Here is a 16,406-nt window from a genome sequence, read left to right on the forward strand (position 1 = left end):
GTAAGTTGAGCCCCCAATTGCATTCATCACAGTAAGACATTAATGCACATAGATTTATGAAATATTAAAAAAAAACATAACAATATGACTGACGAGGTGGTCTCGGGTGCCTTAAATAAAGACATATGCACAACTCCAGTTCCGGAGAAATGCACACTAAATGGATATATTTTCTTTCCACTGTGTGTGCTTTTTAAATGTTGAGGTGACAGAATGGTAATATCCACATTGAAATGTAAAGGTGTTCTGTTGTGTTGTTTTGTATCAAGTGATGACCCTGGAGTTTTCAGATTAAATGTATATTTGTTCAAACAAAAATCTTGTTCCTGTGTCCACCAACTGTCATTATTTTCAAAAGATACTCATGTGTTTAAATGAACAAAAGCATATGTAGACATGCAAAAGAACTTTTAGAAGGGAAGCTTACTTTATACACTCATATATGTATATAATATTATTGAAGGAAAGATGCTCATTAGATTGAAACTCTTAAGATCAGACAGTTGCCTTTAGAACAGACAGGTTAAACCTCCTCTTACATTTGGAGTTCGCAAAAAAAAAAACCTTTAGACAACAAAAAAGCAAGTAAACAAATCAACTTAAAAGTACAGTCAAATACAGACAGAACATTACTGTTTTCATTTTTACCTTTTTATTAGTTTGCATCTAAGCAGCGGTTTATAAACAACATTGACAGAGTATGAATTGCTATGAGAGTGTAATGCTATCTATCTGTTAACAACTTAGTTCCAGTCAAAGGAGCCATGTCTGTGAAGGTCCAATGCAACCTACTAATATTTCCGATCTTAATACCAAACTGTACTCATTTTAAATACTGTTGTCTATTTTTCTTCAGTGTAATACCTATGGTTCCAATAATAATAATGATAATACAGGCAACAGAAAGGGTCACAACACTGATTTCAGCTGCACGTTTGAAATCTCCACTTAGCATTAGGGTTTTGGTTTCTCTTTCATCATTCAAGCTATTAAAGTTCATAGCTCAGTACAATTTCCCAGAGAACAAGCAAGGGGACCCATTCTGAACTTGTCTTTGTAGATACACAGTTTTTTGTCCGTATATAGATGATTGTATCACTGCATCAATATGGTACATCGCGTGAAAGAGGGCCATATTGTCTTCCTCTCTAGCACCCCCTGGAAAAAAAATCATGTTCTTCTTTATCTTGTCCGTAAGTACCAATTCCACGACCCTTAAATGTAAGCGGTACACATGTATTTCAACCTTCTTGAACATGGACACAAAATTCTCATTTGTATGGCAAATAAGCTATGTCCTCCGTTATTCCTCATTTCTACAATCAAACGAGATATTCATGAATAATAATGTTCCTGCATCCAAGACATTTGTGCAGACAGGATCTGTTTTGAACTTTAGCTACGTGGCCCACATTGCATTTATCCCTGGCAGTTTTCCTCTGGTAGCTGTCTTGAAACTTTGACTCCGATATATGTAACAATTGTTCACCTTGCTTGGCATGCCACTGTAGTCCTTCCTCTATCTCCATCATCACTGAGACATGTCAAAAGAAGTAGAAAAGGGATGTTGTTTCGACAAGCATGTCAGGTTTTTTTCAATAACTTGGTTCACCTTTTTCAGGCCGTATTTCTTCGGATGTGCATGCGAATAGAATGGGGCAGTCTCCCCATCCCATCCATTTGTTGTTGGCCGTGACAACATTTTCATTAGGATTCAAAGGCATTGTGGTCATAGCATGGCATCACAGTGAATACACACCCTCGCTTGCCCGCAGCTGCAATTCCTTTTGACTTACATGTTCAGAACATTTCAAAAAACAGTAGTGTCCACCCTTTCATTAGCAGGAGGATGTGAGAAGATTGGTTGTTTTTCACATGCAGTTCGATGCAGGTGCTGACACCATGGAAGCCATCAGTCATCTTCCAGCCTGTTTCTATTACGCGTCCACTCTAATTTAAAGTGTTTTGATCCAAAGTGGGGAAGAGAGGCAAGTCAGACAGCACACTCATTAGATAAGAGCACAATAATATTTCAACTTGTAAAAGGAAAAAAAAGTAACAACTTTGAACATATTCTTCCCACAAGAAGAGGCATAAAGGTAGGACCATGTTTTACGTCAGTAAATCCCCCTATAGCAAAATAACACCTAGATGGTATTTGCTCAAAAAGGCTATTTTCAGAACTGTTTCCCATACCTTTCACTAAAATCAAGCAAACTTTGGAACATACAATGTTCGGCCAAAGTACTATTCTGTAATGTAAGTCCTTTGCCATTGTTGCTGATCATCACTGTAGTTGATTATGTAGATTGAATCCTCCATTTTTTTTTTTTAATGGCTTCTTCCCTTGACTTGATCTGTCAAATAAAAACATGGTCTGCAACTTGTAAGAACATGCCCCATAACCACGGCTGCCTCTGTCTTTACAAAAGAAGGCAGCATCGATCAACAAACAGATTTCCTGACAATAGGCAGCGGTGGCCAAGGATATAATGATGCAAATGGGTGAAAGTGAAGATTTCCCTATACAAATTTAGAAACTTGGCTGGATCACAGATACTCATGAAATACATTCGTGAAGCATGTTGAAGTTTCTTGGTGATCTATGTAAGACTATGAATTGCACACTGTCATGTTTCCTGACACTAATGTGAACACTGGTACTGTACGCCTTGTAAAAAGTAAGAACTCGAGTTGACTCAAAGAAGAATAACGTTTTACCCGTAGGTGCCATTTACCTTTTCGGAATGCATACATTCTATACATTTTAAGAATTAGCAAATTATAAAATTGTCCTGAAATTTAGGAGGTGAATTGCAGGTAAATGTCAGTTTTTAATGGAAATGGCTAAATGTAAATTCTTTCCTTTTTTTCCTCTCCACGAAATTGATCTTAAGTGCATCCAGGCCTTTCGAGAAAACACAAGCCAACAGATGCACCATGGGTAGGTAGGAGACTTGATGCTTTCGGGCTTAGTTAATTCCCATTTTTTGTAGCAAGTAGAGCTTCCTGGGATTCGTTTCCTTCACAGAGAAAATGATTCTGAAAGAGGCAATGCCACGTTTTAGAGCCCAACACTTTACATCCCAGCTCCGCGTTCGATGTTGCATGTGCATATATAGTATCACATCCTTATTGTTTTGCACATTTCCAGAACAAAAGCAAGTGCAGGCTCAATTTTCAGTGGACGGCCTCCACTCATGGTTTTCGAACTCATGTGGGTTTTTGAAACTCCTTTGTGTTTTCTAACATTGGCTTAATTTGAGTCTATTGTATTGGTGAGAAAGTATAAAAAGCCCGATTTCCATTACAGGTTTCTTTCAGTGTTATGTGTAGCAGGCACTTGAATTTATCTTTATATGAAGATATCTCCCAGGGATAGGACAGGAAGAAAGGAGAGAGGACAAAGAAGGATATCTGGTCAGCAATGTTTGTAATATGGCCACTGTTAGCCAAGGATGTCCAGGTAGATTGGTGATGCCTTGCCAAGGGCATGAAGGATCTTGTATATATCCTTGATGTTCAGCCGTTGCTGTGGTTCTCTTTGCCAGCACCCCAACATGACGTCGTAGACTTCTTTGGGGGCAACTCTGGGTCTTTCCAAGACACGTCCTTGGGTGATGCATTCAATGACCTAGGCGAAAGAGAATATATAGATTTTGAATATCCTGCCAATAGTACCAAATACGTATTCTACATCACAATGAATGTGGCATGCAGAAACACACATCCACACAACCACACACACACGTTTTCAAAATGTTGGACAGTGTGGAAATTAAAGCAATATGACAAATCCCAGCGTTACAGTCATTTTCAAGATAAGAACTGTGGATTTTAATATATCTTAGTGTTGTAGCATGAATCTTGAATGTGTCATGGTCTGCCTTAAATAATTAAGTTATTGACTTGTGTAAAATAACAGCTTCTTTGAGAACAAATGCAATTTAAAACCAATGCACAGACATTTTATTTTGCAAAGAATATACACCTGTTTAGAACCATACCTAGTGATCCCTCAATGTTGATCAGATTAATTCTTTCTTCAGTCTCAACTAAAGAGGTTTAGGAAGCACAGCTACCAACCACACTAGAAAAGGATCCCAGGATCTCAGTATCCATCAGTAAGTTAGTCCCACAATCCATCAACAAATAACGGTTCCACTGCTCTTGAGGATGGAGTCAGGGTGAAGTTGAATCTTCTCTGCAAATAGTCTTCAATTTAGAGAACGACTCAGCCTAGTAAAATGATCTTAGTTGTGTGAGGGGGCTAAACATACAGCTTGGGGGTGATTCCCGCACCTGACTTGAATTTGGCTAGCATAACAAGGAAGCTGGATGCCCTTCTGACCCTATGCACCAAGCTGGCCTTCAATCAGTCATGACTTAAAGACATCATAGCAAAAGTTGTGGATGTGATCTTGGTGTCTAACCCAGAGCACCTAGAAAATTGGGAGCAGCTGCCTGAGGAAGCACCAGTGCCAGAAACCTCATATCATTCCATAAAAAACCAGGCACACCAGGAAATTCACATGGGCTTCCAACAGCCAGCTTTGTAACAACTTTTATTGCAGAGCAATCTTCTACCGGTAGTATGAAGACCCAGGTATCCGATTTTGTGACTGTGGATGGCTGAATCAGAGAAGCAGGTGCTAGCAGCACTACAGATGAACAGTCTCCGATGACCAGTCCATGAAGTGTAAGAAGAAGAAACATCACCTCAACTGCTGTAGTGTAACTACCCACCCTAAGTCTGTTCTCCCAGCTGCTCCAGTGGCAAAAGTTTGTGATTTTGACTTTGCCTTGCATGAGGGTACCTTGGTCACTAGGGACCTGGACGATGGTACCACCAGGCAGGTGGCCCTGCACGGGCTCTTCGGAAATTGCTCTTGCCTCCCTTTCTCCCCTTCCTCTATAGCTGATCCCTCAGTGCAAGGGCTGGTTAGTATGCCTATAATAAACATGCAACAGGTTCAAACTGCTGTGTTTTCAGGGTGTTTACGTGACAGGCCAGTGGTGCCAGCTTGCTCGCACTCCCTGTCCAAGCCTCCATCCCCCAATTTTGTCTCGGGACCCTACATCTGGTGATTTTGGCAAGAAGGCTGTTTTCGGGAACCTTGTAAAAATCGAGGAATCATGCCCCAAGGCTGAGAGCCAATTTTTTAACAGATTCTGGATCTTTCGGACATTTTCTAATGGAGACATTTTGTGTGTTGAACTCCTGAATTGGTTTAGTGATACGATCTGGACACTCATTGAATTTGTCTCCCCTATTGTGCCTTCCTTATTATTTTTGCACAGGGACTTTTTGTTCTACTGAGGCTTTCAGCAGATGGTTTGTATCCAGCAATCAGCAGGGGCCCATGAGGCAGTCAACCCCGGGGTTCATTTGCATATTCCAATCAACAACTGTGCAGCTGGCCATGTGCCCACTAGGGTAAATTTGTTGCCTGGGGGAGCACATGTTTCCACCAACTGTATGTAGGCCCTATGGTCGCCTGGGGGAAACGGGGGGCTCACTCTGAGGAATGGAAATTGACAGCATGCTACGACCGTTTGTGCTTTTCCTTCCGACAGGGTGGCAGGTAGTCATAATTCTGTCCAATTATCCCCAATACCCTCGGCGGACCACTTAGAGCCCAAACGAGTGTTGTTCTGGAACATCGCTGGCATCACGAAGCATATAGCTGATTCAGAGTGGTTAGACCTGGTGTGTTTCCATGACCTGATAGCTATGCAGGTGACGTGGTTGCTTGTGACGCATGACCCCCAGGGGTATGTATCCTTTCATATTCCAGTGGTAAAGGGGAAGAAAGGGGGGCCTGAGTTGCAGTCCAATTTGCTGGGTAAACGTGGGCTTATTCTTGTCAATCGGGATGTGTCCCATTGTCTCTGATGACTTCATGGAAATCCAAATGTGTTTCCTCGATGGATGGGTCATGGTTCTTCTGCATCAATGTTTATAACCACCAGAGTTGATGTAATATGATGCCAAAGAGATTAGACTACTAACTTGAGCCTTCATATTCAGATTCTGATTGAAGTAGGCCTCAAAGGTCTTAACTTTCTGTTTTGCTTTAATCATGCATCCGTCAATTTGGAGCTGAGCATATTCCAGCTCTGTTTTATGAGTTTTAGCATCAGTCACTACTACCATCAGCTCAGTTTTACTGGTATTTAGTGAAAGGCCATTCTTAAACATCTAGTTTTGTATCAAACAATATATCCTGTTGATATTGAACGCATCCTCTGCAAAGTTGCCAGTCAGGGGTGTGGCACATTGTGTGTCATCAGCGTAGTTTGTAAACTCGATTTTAGTGTTTTCCAGAAAATCGAGAAAAGGGACAATAAAAATGTTGTAGAAAATTCGAGACAAGCAAGCCCCTTGTGGCACTCCTTGCAAAAGATCAGAAGGTTTGGCATCCAGAATTACACTACTTACCCTGCACTGGCATCTGCTTAGGAAAGATTTAACCCATTGCACGGCCACCTCTTCCAACCTGCTAACCAGAAGTGCATGGTCCACCAGGTTGAAGGCAGGGGAAAGATCAAGAAGCATTAACATGACCATTTGCCCCTTGTCCATGTGACGAAGTAGTCTGACTTAAGGTCCAGAAGTGCTGTCTCTGTCCCATGAGTCTCTCTAAATCTGGACTGCCATCTATTCACAACATTGTTTGATCCATGATGAATCATTACTTGCGAGTTAGCCACTCGGTCAAGAATTTTAAGAAGGATTTGGGAATTGGAGAGCGGTCGATAGTTCAGAGGATCCAGATGACAAAGACCAGTTTTTTTCAACAAGGGGGTGATCCATGTATGCTTAATACTTTTAGGGACACAACTATCCCTAAATGAGGCATTGACAAATCTGCATAATGTTGTAATTAAAGCAGAAGAGCATGCCTTAACGGCCAAAGCCGGACAGACATCCCCTTTGCAGTTCGTAGGTTTTAATTTTTCTATGATCAGTGCCAATTCTGGTTCATTTATAGATTTAGTGTCCAGAGTGTCGGTGTCATTACAAGTAGTAGCGTTCTTGGATAGGTCAATCTTATCATTGATGCTCTTTAGTTTAGTATCCATAGCATCTTGAATCAAGTTGCATATTTTGTTCACTAAGGTAATTTCAATTAAATTAAATTCAATTCAATTCAATCCAATACTTTATTTTCGACCAATGATAGGTCATAAAAGTCATACAAATACACAAGAAAGACAATAAAATGCATCAGCAAAATAAAACCATGGATGAAATGTAAAATATACCCAGAATAAAAACAATGCACATTAAAAAAGATAGGTTAAAAGTATACATTGCGGACACATCTCAGACAACAGGCCCTCCAGCTGCAAGATACTTGAGTCCTTTCGCCCATGCCCACAACAAAAAGTGCCCCATGACATAAAGCACACTATGATCGCCGGCCAGACAAAAATGCAGCACCAAAGATGCCCTATTGAAGTTAGAGCGCATAACTAGTGTTAGCAAATATTTCTTAATAGCATACTTATATGTTGGGCAGAAAAGAAAAAAAATGCTCAAAGCTTTCGACCTCACTAGGGCAGAATGGACAAATGGCCGGATAAGACGCATTCCAGGAATGCTTAAGAAAGGCCAAAGGCAGTATGCCAGTACGCATCTTCATATACAGGACTCTCATTAGGTTAGGGGGCATAATGCCCAGGTAACATTCAAATTCTGGGGTTCATTTCCTGGCCAAGTAGGGAGCTAGACTGGTTGAACGAACAAGGATCACTCTAGTGCCTCTCTCCCCTCTAACCCTAGAGGCCTTCTTGAATAGTTCTTGGAAGTTCCTCCGGATACAATCAGGCTGCAGCCAATAACCCTCCATCCCCACCATAGACAACTCCCTATGGATCGCCTGGAACCAAGGTAGACTTGGGCCTCAGAGCAAGCCAAAACATGACTGACCTCTCTCTTATATTGGGCCAGTTTACCACTGGACCATAAGTTAGCCCAGAGGAACACCAGCCTCAACAGAGGTATAAACCCAATGCTCTGCAGGCCCACATCCCACAGTACTGGTGCATTTGACACATTCAAAGGGAGCCCCTAATTTGAGGATTTTCTGTTCTGCGGTCCAGAGGTCTGCTAGCTTGCAGATAGACCACAGCTCGACCCTGTACAGAGCTGCCTGCCATGCCTGACTCTTATAGATTTGCAAGGTTACACTGACCGGACCCACCCCATGCACCAGTATGAATCTGGATGTAGCCTCACAATTCCGGCCAACTTTAGACCAGCCTGCTTTACCTGTTCCGTCCACGCACAATTGGCCATTAAACAAACCCCCAAATAATTGAAGCTTTCAACCTACTCAGTGGGGCCGCCCCTCAATGCCACTTTCAGGCGGGGGAATTCTAGGCACAGGATTTGCAGAACACCATGGACTGAGTTTTCTGTAAATTATTTTCAAGTCCATTGCCCGCTCAAAATGGCTCAAAAATAGCTAGGTTTCTTCCCTAATCCACTACCGGTCAGGGAAAGCAACACTGTATCATTGGTAAATAACAGAATGGGGATTCTCTCCAGCGCCAAAGATGGAGCATCTGTATGTTCAGCCAATAGCAACTCAGTCACTCTGTTAATAAAGAGGCAAAACAGAATTGGGGCAAGGACACATACCTACCGTACTCCATTATTGCAGTACAGTGACTGGATTGCACCCAGGAAGCCTGATGGCAAACCAAAATTAGACAGAGCAGCCCATATTCCCGCCCTCGGTACGCTGTCAAAACCAGTTTTCATATCCACAATGACCACATAGATCTTCAGAGATTTTAACTTGATGCTCTTTAGTTTAGTAGCCATAGCATCTTGAATTAAGTTGCATATTTTGTTCACTAAGGTAATTTCAATTCAATTCAATCCTATACTTTATATTTGACCAATGATAGGTCATAAAAGGTAATAAAATTCAAAAAGACCACATAGATCTTCATAGATTGTAACACAGTGTACTTCTGCAATATCGAGAGCCACAGGACCTGGTTGACCGTGCTAACACTGGCACTGAAAGCCAGCCTAGAAATGATGAACAGCCCCTGCTTCCTTGCACCAAGCCTCCAAGTGGCCCAGCACCCCATTTCCGAACATCTTCCAACCCCCAAAACATTTAGGAGGGAAATTGGGCGATAGTTAGCTGGGCAGCCCCTGTCACCCTTCTTAAATATGGGGATGAGGATTGCTTTGGTCAAAGAATAGGCAACCCAATTAGCAACAGAGCAACACGTTAACAAGCTTGTACAGAAAGGGGATCCATATAGTCAGTTCCTGTCTAAACCAATCAAGGGGAATAAAATCAGGGCCGGGAGATTTCCCCCGCTTCTGGGTCATTATAGCCACCTTGATATTGTGCATCGACAGCACCATTGGAGTGGCAGCCTTCACGTCTGGCCTGTAGAGGGCGGCAGTCTCCTGGCTAAAGCCGTTAGGGACACTGTCCCTACTATACAAGGTTCCAAAGTGTGAGTCCCAAGCCGCCTCAGAGATAGTATCCTGTGCCAGGAGGTCCACCATACTATTATCTGCATTAACATGATGCCAGAAACATTTGGCATCCCCAGATTTGGCAGTCCAGAGAAGGTTATCCCAAAGTTGCGCAGAGTATTCCTCCTTTTTCCCTCTGAGTAATTTGCGGTACTGTGCTCTTGCACCCACAAGGGCCCCCGTGCCCTAATCCCTGGGGCACCTAGCACACTTGATAGGAACCTCTTTGGCTGCTCAACAAGCCCGTCATACCAGGGTGTACTACTTCTAGCCCTTCGGTTAGTAATAGACCAAGGTTTACTCAGACCACTTCATAGAACACATAAGCCTGCAACAAATAATCCACATTGGACCCCTCAGTGAAACAGAAGGACACCAGCAAAGGCCGGAAGATGTGTACAACCCTGGTATTGACTTGTACCTTTGACCCTTTCCTTTTACACCAAGGCATGACCCATTAGCCGAGGCTACAGTCGGGTTATGGTCACTTCTGGCCTCTTCAACACAAGACTGACTCGGATTGCCGGACGGTCCTTTTCAGTGGCTGCTGCTTCTTTGTGGGACTCTCTCCCTCTTTCCCATCAGATAGAGGATGACTATCTGTCATTTAGGTGATCTTTAAAGACTTATCTTTTCTGGTTCTCTTAGTTTCATCATCCTGCCTAAGTTAGCGCCAACGTGAATATGGGCGTCTTTTGCATTTTACAAGTGTTGTTAAGATAAAATAAGATGAATCCAGCCTAATAATGCGTGCTGAGGTCTAAATAAATAAATAAATCAAACATATTCTTCACCCCTCCTCTAAAACAAGTAACACATTCATGTAGTCAAAGAACATTAAAGGGACAATCCCTTGCATTGCGCATGACAGCATCACCATGAAACTAAAATGTGTTTGCATTGGCTATCAGAAACTGAATCACAGAGAGCTGACAAGTAATTGCTTAATGTAATTAATAATAATAATAATAATAATTTAGCATTTATATAGCGCTACAAACCCTCTGAGCGCTGCTTATTATTACCCACGGTGTGTGGTGCTCATTTATCAACCTCGGAAGGATAAAAGGCTGAGTTTGGCTCTGCTGGGATTCGAACCTGCATCAGCAGGCTCTGTATGGAAGTCAAAGCGAGCGCTCTACACGCTGTGCCACTTGACTAATTGAACTTGGTTGCCCATGCGTTTAAGATGAGTATCAATACCAGGGAGAAGGAATGGGATGCAGATGTATTCATACATCAATAATCAAAACAACTCAGGTAGTTTGGCAAAAGGGGGGTCCATTTTATTAACAAGTATATAAAACAGGCAGTACAATGAACATCAGCATTCGTTCGGTCCTCTTACTCAACTTACTTTGGTAGAAACTGAGATTATATTGCTTGACATCGTCATCATTGACTTGTTGATCTGTGTCATTACCTACGTGGCAAACTACAAAAACCTATCCAGGACAGTGATAGGCTCTAAATGGCTATCTAAGTATAAGTTCCATATCAGTATAGAACCGTGAAGGAAAGTTATAGGGTGCTTAACATCAGGTGGGGCAACTAAGCCCTCCCCTAATAAATGGCAACTATGAACGTCACTAAATACACAACGTTCCATTGGCTACACAAACTATAGGACCCTTAATTACGCGCTCCTCTATAATTGGTTGGCCCCTAACCCGCGTCAGGACTTTTCAACCTACGTCTAGCTGCATGCAGACTGAACATCCAAGTGCTAGTGGGCTCATTTAAACACTAGCTTCCCACCAATTAATATATCAATCCATCATCACCTCAATGGTCCAGTGTCAATTAGTGCTTTAAAGTTTGCCCTTGAGTTTGCACTGTGCTCTGAGAAATTTTAAGGAGTGAAGGCACAGCTTGCCCTCGTGCGTAGATGTGACCACCTCGATCATCCAATTTCTTCCTGCCACGTGACTAGAGACCATAAAATCGAGCCTTTTTGTGAATTTAATATTATTTCATTAATAGTCCTCTGACATCTTTTGTTTTGATCAAGTCTTCTGAACAGGAGTCTCTGTTCTTGCACACAATTTGTATCCAATGTCAGCCAATTCCTCTTTGATAAGGTTTTGGCTTCTTGGCTCATTCAACTCCTTCTGCTAAGATTCATTTGTAATTAAAATTGCATTTAACTGTGACACTCAGAAGTGAGGCCTTGTTTGTTCATGGTCAGCACTGCTCTATAATGCTTAGTGGAAACATCCATCTTTTATTTGTCCATATGCATCTATATGTATATATTGACACTTTATTTACTATAAAGCTTGAAGCTAGCTTTCAAGATTACTTTGCTGCTTGCGTTTCTGTCACATCTGTACACGTATAAACTAGCTTAATGTCTTCATCTGTGTCTGTGGCATAAGTTTCTTCACCTTGATTCCAAGATATCACGTATCCTTGGTACTTTCTTAAAGCCTTATAGAATGTCTGTATTCTGTGATCTCTGCATCTCTTTTGTGTGCATCATCTCTTTCTGTGTGACGTCACCATTCATCCTTGCCTTTCATCTGATCTGCTTCTTCAGGAATCTGATTCAAATGTCCATCATATTTTCATGCATGCAGGTACGGTTTTCTCCATGGGTACCTTGCCTCCCAGATTCTCTTAGGAACTGGTACTCTTATGGGTACTGCACAGACTGCACGCTCTGCTCTTTGCTGGTTCAATTGTTCCACATATGTCACACACTTTGGTTCCCACTCTATAGGTATTAAGTGCGGGGCAGTTGGGGGGTACTTGGCTCCTCCTCTACATAATGTTTTAGTCAATCTTAAAATTGAGCTTAAACAATACATGTGCATTGTACTTTTCATTTAGCACATTAGTCCTATATTTGTTTCTTGATTTTTAGGATTTTGAGTTTTTGTTCAATGTGTTGACTTTCCAAGTCTCTCTAAAATGACTATTGAGGACCTCAAATGTAATGCCACAGTGCAGCTTTCCATTTGGTAGCACTCTAATAACCATGAAAGGAGGAGCTTCTGGCGCCGGAATGTTCTAGCATCTCAAATCTAGCGAAAAATCTAGCGAACCCATCTGACGAAAAGCAGTGATGTACCCTTGCCCTTAGAGGAGCAGTGTTTGGCTCCATGAGTTGTAAAAGGACTTTAACACAATGTTTGTAAAAAAAAAATAGTATTGGAATTGGTCTTGGTTTGAACTAAAATGGCCACTTTTCTCACAAGCAGAGGGCTGTTTTCCCCGTCGTTGCTGCATTCGTTATATCAGTGACTGACATATGCTGAGCAGTGAGCTGTCAAGCTCTGCGGGAAAATAATTATGTTAAGTGGATTCTGTGACCGTAAAACGTCCAGAAAGACGTCAATGCTCAGGCATCCTGACGTTGCAAGTTTAGAAAGTGTCTGCTTGATGGTTTTGCTCACAGTCCTGTTAATTGTATTATATCTTTAGTAGGTTAAAATTGAGTTTCCTATTGAATTGCCAATTAAGCCTATAGACTTATAAAGAGCTGCATTAAAGTCACTGTTTGCTGAGACTTGCGGCTGTTGTGCATGCACTCACCTCATTTGCCTTTCCATCAAAACCTTCTTAAGCTGCCTACGTGACATACATCACTCAAAATCAAGTTTGTAAATCACTGTGCCATAACGGAAAGGACTATGCAATCAAACAATGACATCTTTGAACACGAACAAAACACACTATGGGAATAGACTTTGCTGCCTGGATAATCCAATACCAACCCCTTTTTGTACAAGGCAATGTTATTGATTGAAATGTGGGATTGTGCATGCTCTGGCAAAGGGGTGTTCAAACCTCTTCAAAAGTAAACTGCAGAATATTATGTGCCACAGCTCCAAAGGTTTGGAGAGCCATGAAATGTTGCAGGTCACAATTGTGGGTGTGAATCAGCCCCCTGATCCTATTGCCCCATGGCCATTTCCCCCAACCACCCATACCCTAACACCCAGGGAGTGTTTTACCCTGTTTAACAAATCACAATGGCATGCAGAGAGCCATCAGACGCTAATATGGCCTTGGGCATGCTTAAGGGCGCTTTGGTAGAGGGCAGCAGCTTGCCCCCCCCTTGCAGGACACTCGGTTTCCCTTCTGAGCGAATTGAACTCCCCTGCATGAATATTTGGGACCTGTCTCACGAGGAGAGCTCAGGGGCAACATGCTCGCCCTGGAAGCAAGACTACAAGGAGCAACACAGGTTCAATCCCCGGGTCCGCGCTTAGACACCTGGGTATTAAGCGCGTTATTAATAACCAATTACAATTCGCAACGTGCGTGAGAATTAAAAACACCCAAAGGTCGGGTGGTTCCAGGTTTCCATGAATCAGACCCCAAACCCTTATTCAGGACAATGCTGTAAAATGGGTTATAATCTTGAGAGAATTGCTCCTAATGTTACCTTCCAGGTGCAACAATAGAAAATGATGGGCAATATTTGGCATCGTTCAGGTAAAATAATTGGGGGCAAGACTGCTATGTGACCTTTAGCAATGCAAACAATTTCCCAGTCAGCCACACTAATTTAAATTGCATGTGTATGACACAATCCGATGACAGGATCAATCCAGCAAGGGCCACATGACCTGAAGTTGGTTTATTCAACCGCTTCATAATGAGAACTAACTTGGGACTGTTGTTTTCTGCCTTTGTAACACACATCTACTGATGTTAAAGGCTTACAAGACATAATGTGATTGTTTGAAAGAAGCCATGTTATTATTTTGAAATGAGAAGTGTTTTGGCATACATTAAATGTGGTATGGTGATTCTAGGTGCATGTGTGTCAACACCATAGGTGCAGGAGGCTTCAGACTTCATACCCCAGAAAACAACTGGCGGATGCTCAGGCCCCTACAGTGTCCTGGGAAATGTTTTCAAATGGATATGCTGTGCATGGTAAGGTGGGCCTAAAACTGAACTGGAAACCATTTTTTTTAATCAATATCTACTTGCTTTTTTGGCACACTCCTTAAGTGTGACACAGTGGTGAATACCTGGGCCACTCAGCATTAAGATTAATACATTTCACCTCAACGTGAAAAACTAAATAGACCGAAGTGTTCTCCCAGTCTATGGGTCTCATTACGAGTAGGGCGGTAAGGGATACCAGGCACCGGTAAGGAGACCGGTTCCGGTAATCCCTTACCGCCCGACTACGAGGACCCTTAGCGGGTTCCTTCCTTAATGCCTGGTCTGACCAGGTGTTAAGGACGGGACCCATTAAGGGACCTGTGTGCAAATAACAGGCTTGGCATACGCCGACCCCTTATTTGCGCCCTCCCCATTCCCATTGAGCACCACGGGGGCTCAAATGGGAATGGGGAATGGTGAGGTAAATGGGGATTTACCGGTCCGTCCAAGGTCGGAATGGACCGGTAAGTCCCCATTGTACCAAACCGGAGTCGGTACCAGTATGGGAGGCAGTCATGGCGCAAATAGCGTTATGACTACCACCATACTCGGAATGAGGCCCTATGATCATTCTTTCTGATACCAGTGCTTATGTCTGATTTCGGGGAACTTTAAAGTATATTCAGATACAAAAAAACTGCAACCTGCCGGTACATATCAAACAATGACTAGGAGCAGCTGTTCCTAAAGCAAAAGTGCTACCCACAGTTTGCAGAAATATCATGTGTCCTATGCCAGATTTGACACGCTGAGCCAATCTATGCAGTAAGGCTCTGGCCACTTTTCATTCTGGAACTTGTAATCCTGTATTCATAGTGATACCAATATTTGAATGATGATGTTTAACAAGAATAAAGAGCCTTTTAGAACACCTCCAACATGACAAGAAACATTTTTACACTCTAATTTCTACATTTGCTTTTAAAAAAAAACCTGTGTCTAAATGATTGGCACATTTATTGAGTTAGCCGAAAAAAGGCACATTCGTTTATTCAGATTCAAAACATCCATCAAACATCATAACGCGTAGCATGAAATCACACACAACTTGCCAGCATAAGAAACATAATGTATCACACCAAAAGGCTAAAAACATAGTTCATTTTTATCATCAAAACAATAGAATATAAAAGCTAAATATTAAAAGCTAGGGGAAGGTCATGAGACATGCCAACATCATATGTTGTCAGCTTCACAGCAGAGAATTATTTTTTTCATTTTAAGAAACAGGCAAAGGTGACTCCAACCTTGTGAGGGACAATAAAAACAAGAAGGCAGGTCTTCATTGACGTAGGTCAGTGTTTGAAATTGAGATTTGATGAGCAGGAGCTAAAACCAGCTCCTGGGTGTCGGGCATCACCCTTTAGGCAGAAGCTACTGCAGCGGAAATAGGAGCTACCAGAGATGTTCCTTTAACTTGTTGTTCATTTTGTATGAACCGTTATGTTTAAATGCATATTAGATGAGTTCTAATTCTTCTTTATTGACATTCTCAAATACTCAAAGTTAATGTCACATTTACATGTTTGGAAGGCACCAGTTGGCGCTAGGAGCCAAACGTAGTTCCTGGTAGCTGTTGGTTTGAAGCTAACCGGGCTCTACTATGCTAGAAGCAGGAGCTAAATAGCTCCCAGCTCCCCTAAATTTCGAACCCTACCTTTAGATCTGAGCAAGTTCTGCAAATATCTTTGGCGTATGTCGCTATAGAGTGGACAGAATAGCACAAAATGCAGCAATAATTGCAGAGCCCAGCACAGACATTGGCCATCACCTTTTTTAGAGACTGCTTCCCATTTACATATCATAGCCTTGAGGCCTAGGACATTAAAGCAGGCACTAGGTTAACAATATCTGATGATAAATGTCAGAGACAGATGTGAGACATTAAGATGGGCCCTTGGCCGGGTTCACCAGGCGATACAGTCTGACTGATGGGTTGCCCCAGATTGCCGGCTCTCCTAGACTGTACTGAACAGACCAACAATTT

At 42.2% G+C, this 16,406-nt stretch overlaps 1 protein-coding gene across 3 annotated transcripts in view; it reads right to left on the minus strand.

The window, feature by feature from the left end:
• Nucleotides 1-629: 629 nt before the first annotated feature.
• NTRK3 (neurotrophic receptor tyrosine kinase 3) overlaps nt 630-16,406 on the minus strand; it is a 1,833,633-nt gene continuing 1,817,856 nt past the window's right edge. For all 3 annotated transcript variants that reach the window (XM_069624286.1, XM_069624285.1, XM_069624287.1), the window contains one exon: nt 630-3,634. In XM_069624286.1, coding sequence (XP_069480387.1) covers nt 3,449-3,634 — 186 coding nt within the window. In that variant the 3' untranslated portion in view covers nt 630-3,448. The remainder of the gene's footprint in view (nt 3,635-16,406) is intronic.

The sequence above is a fragment of the Ambystoma mexicanum genome, chromosome 11, assembly GCF_040938575.1.
Source record: "Ambystoma mexicanum isolate Mex_15411 chromosome 11, UKY_AmexF1_1, whole genome shotgun sequence".
NCBI classification, from domain to species: domain Eukaryota; kingdom Metazoa; phylum Chordata; class Amphibia; order Caudata; family Ambystomatidae; genus Ambystoma; species Ambystoma mexicanum.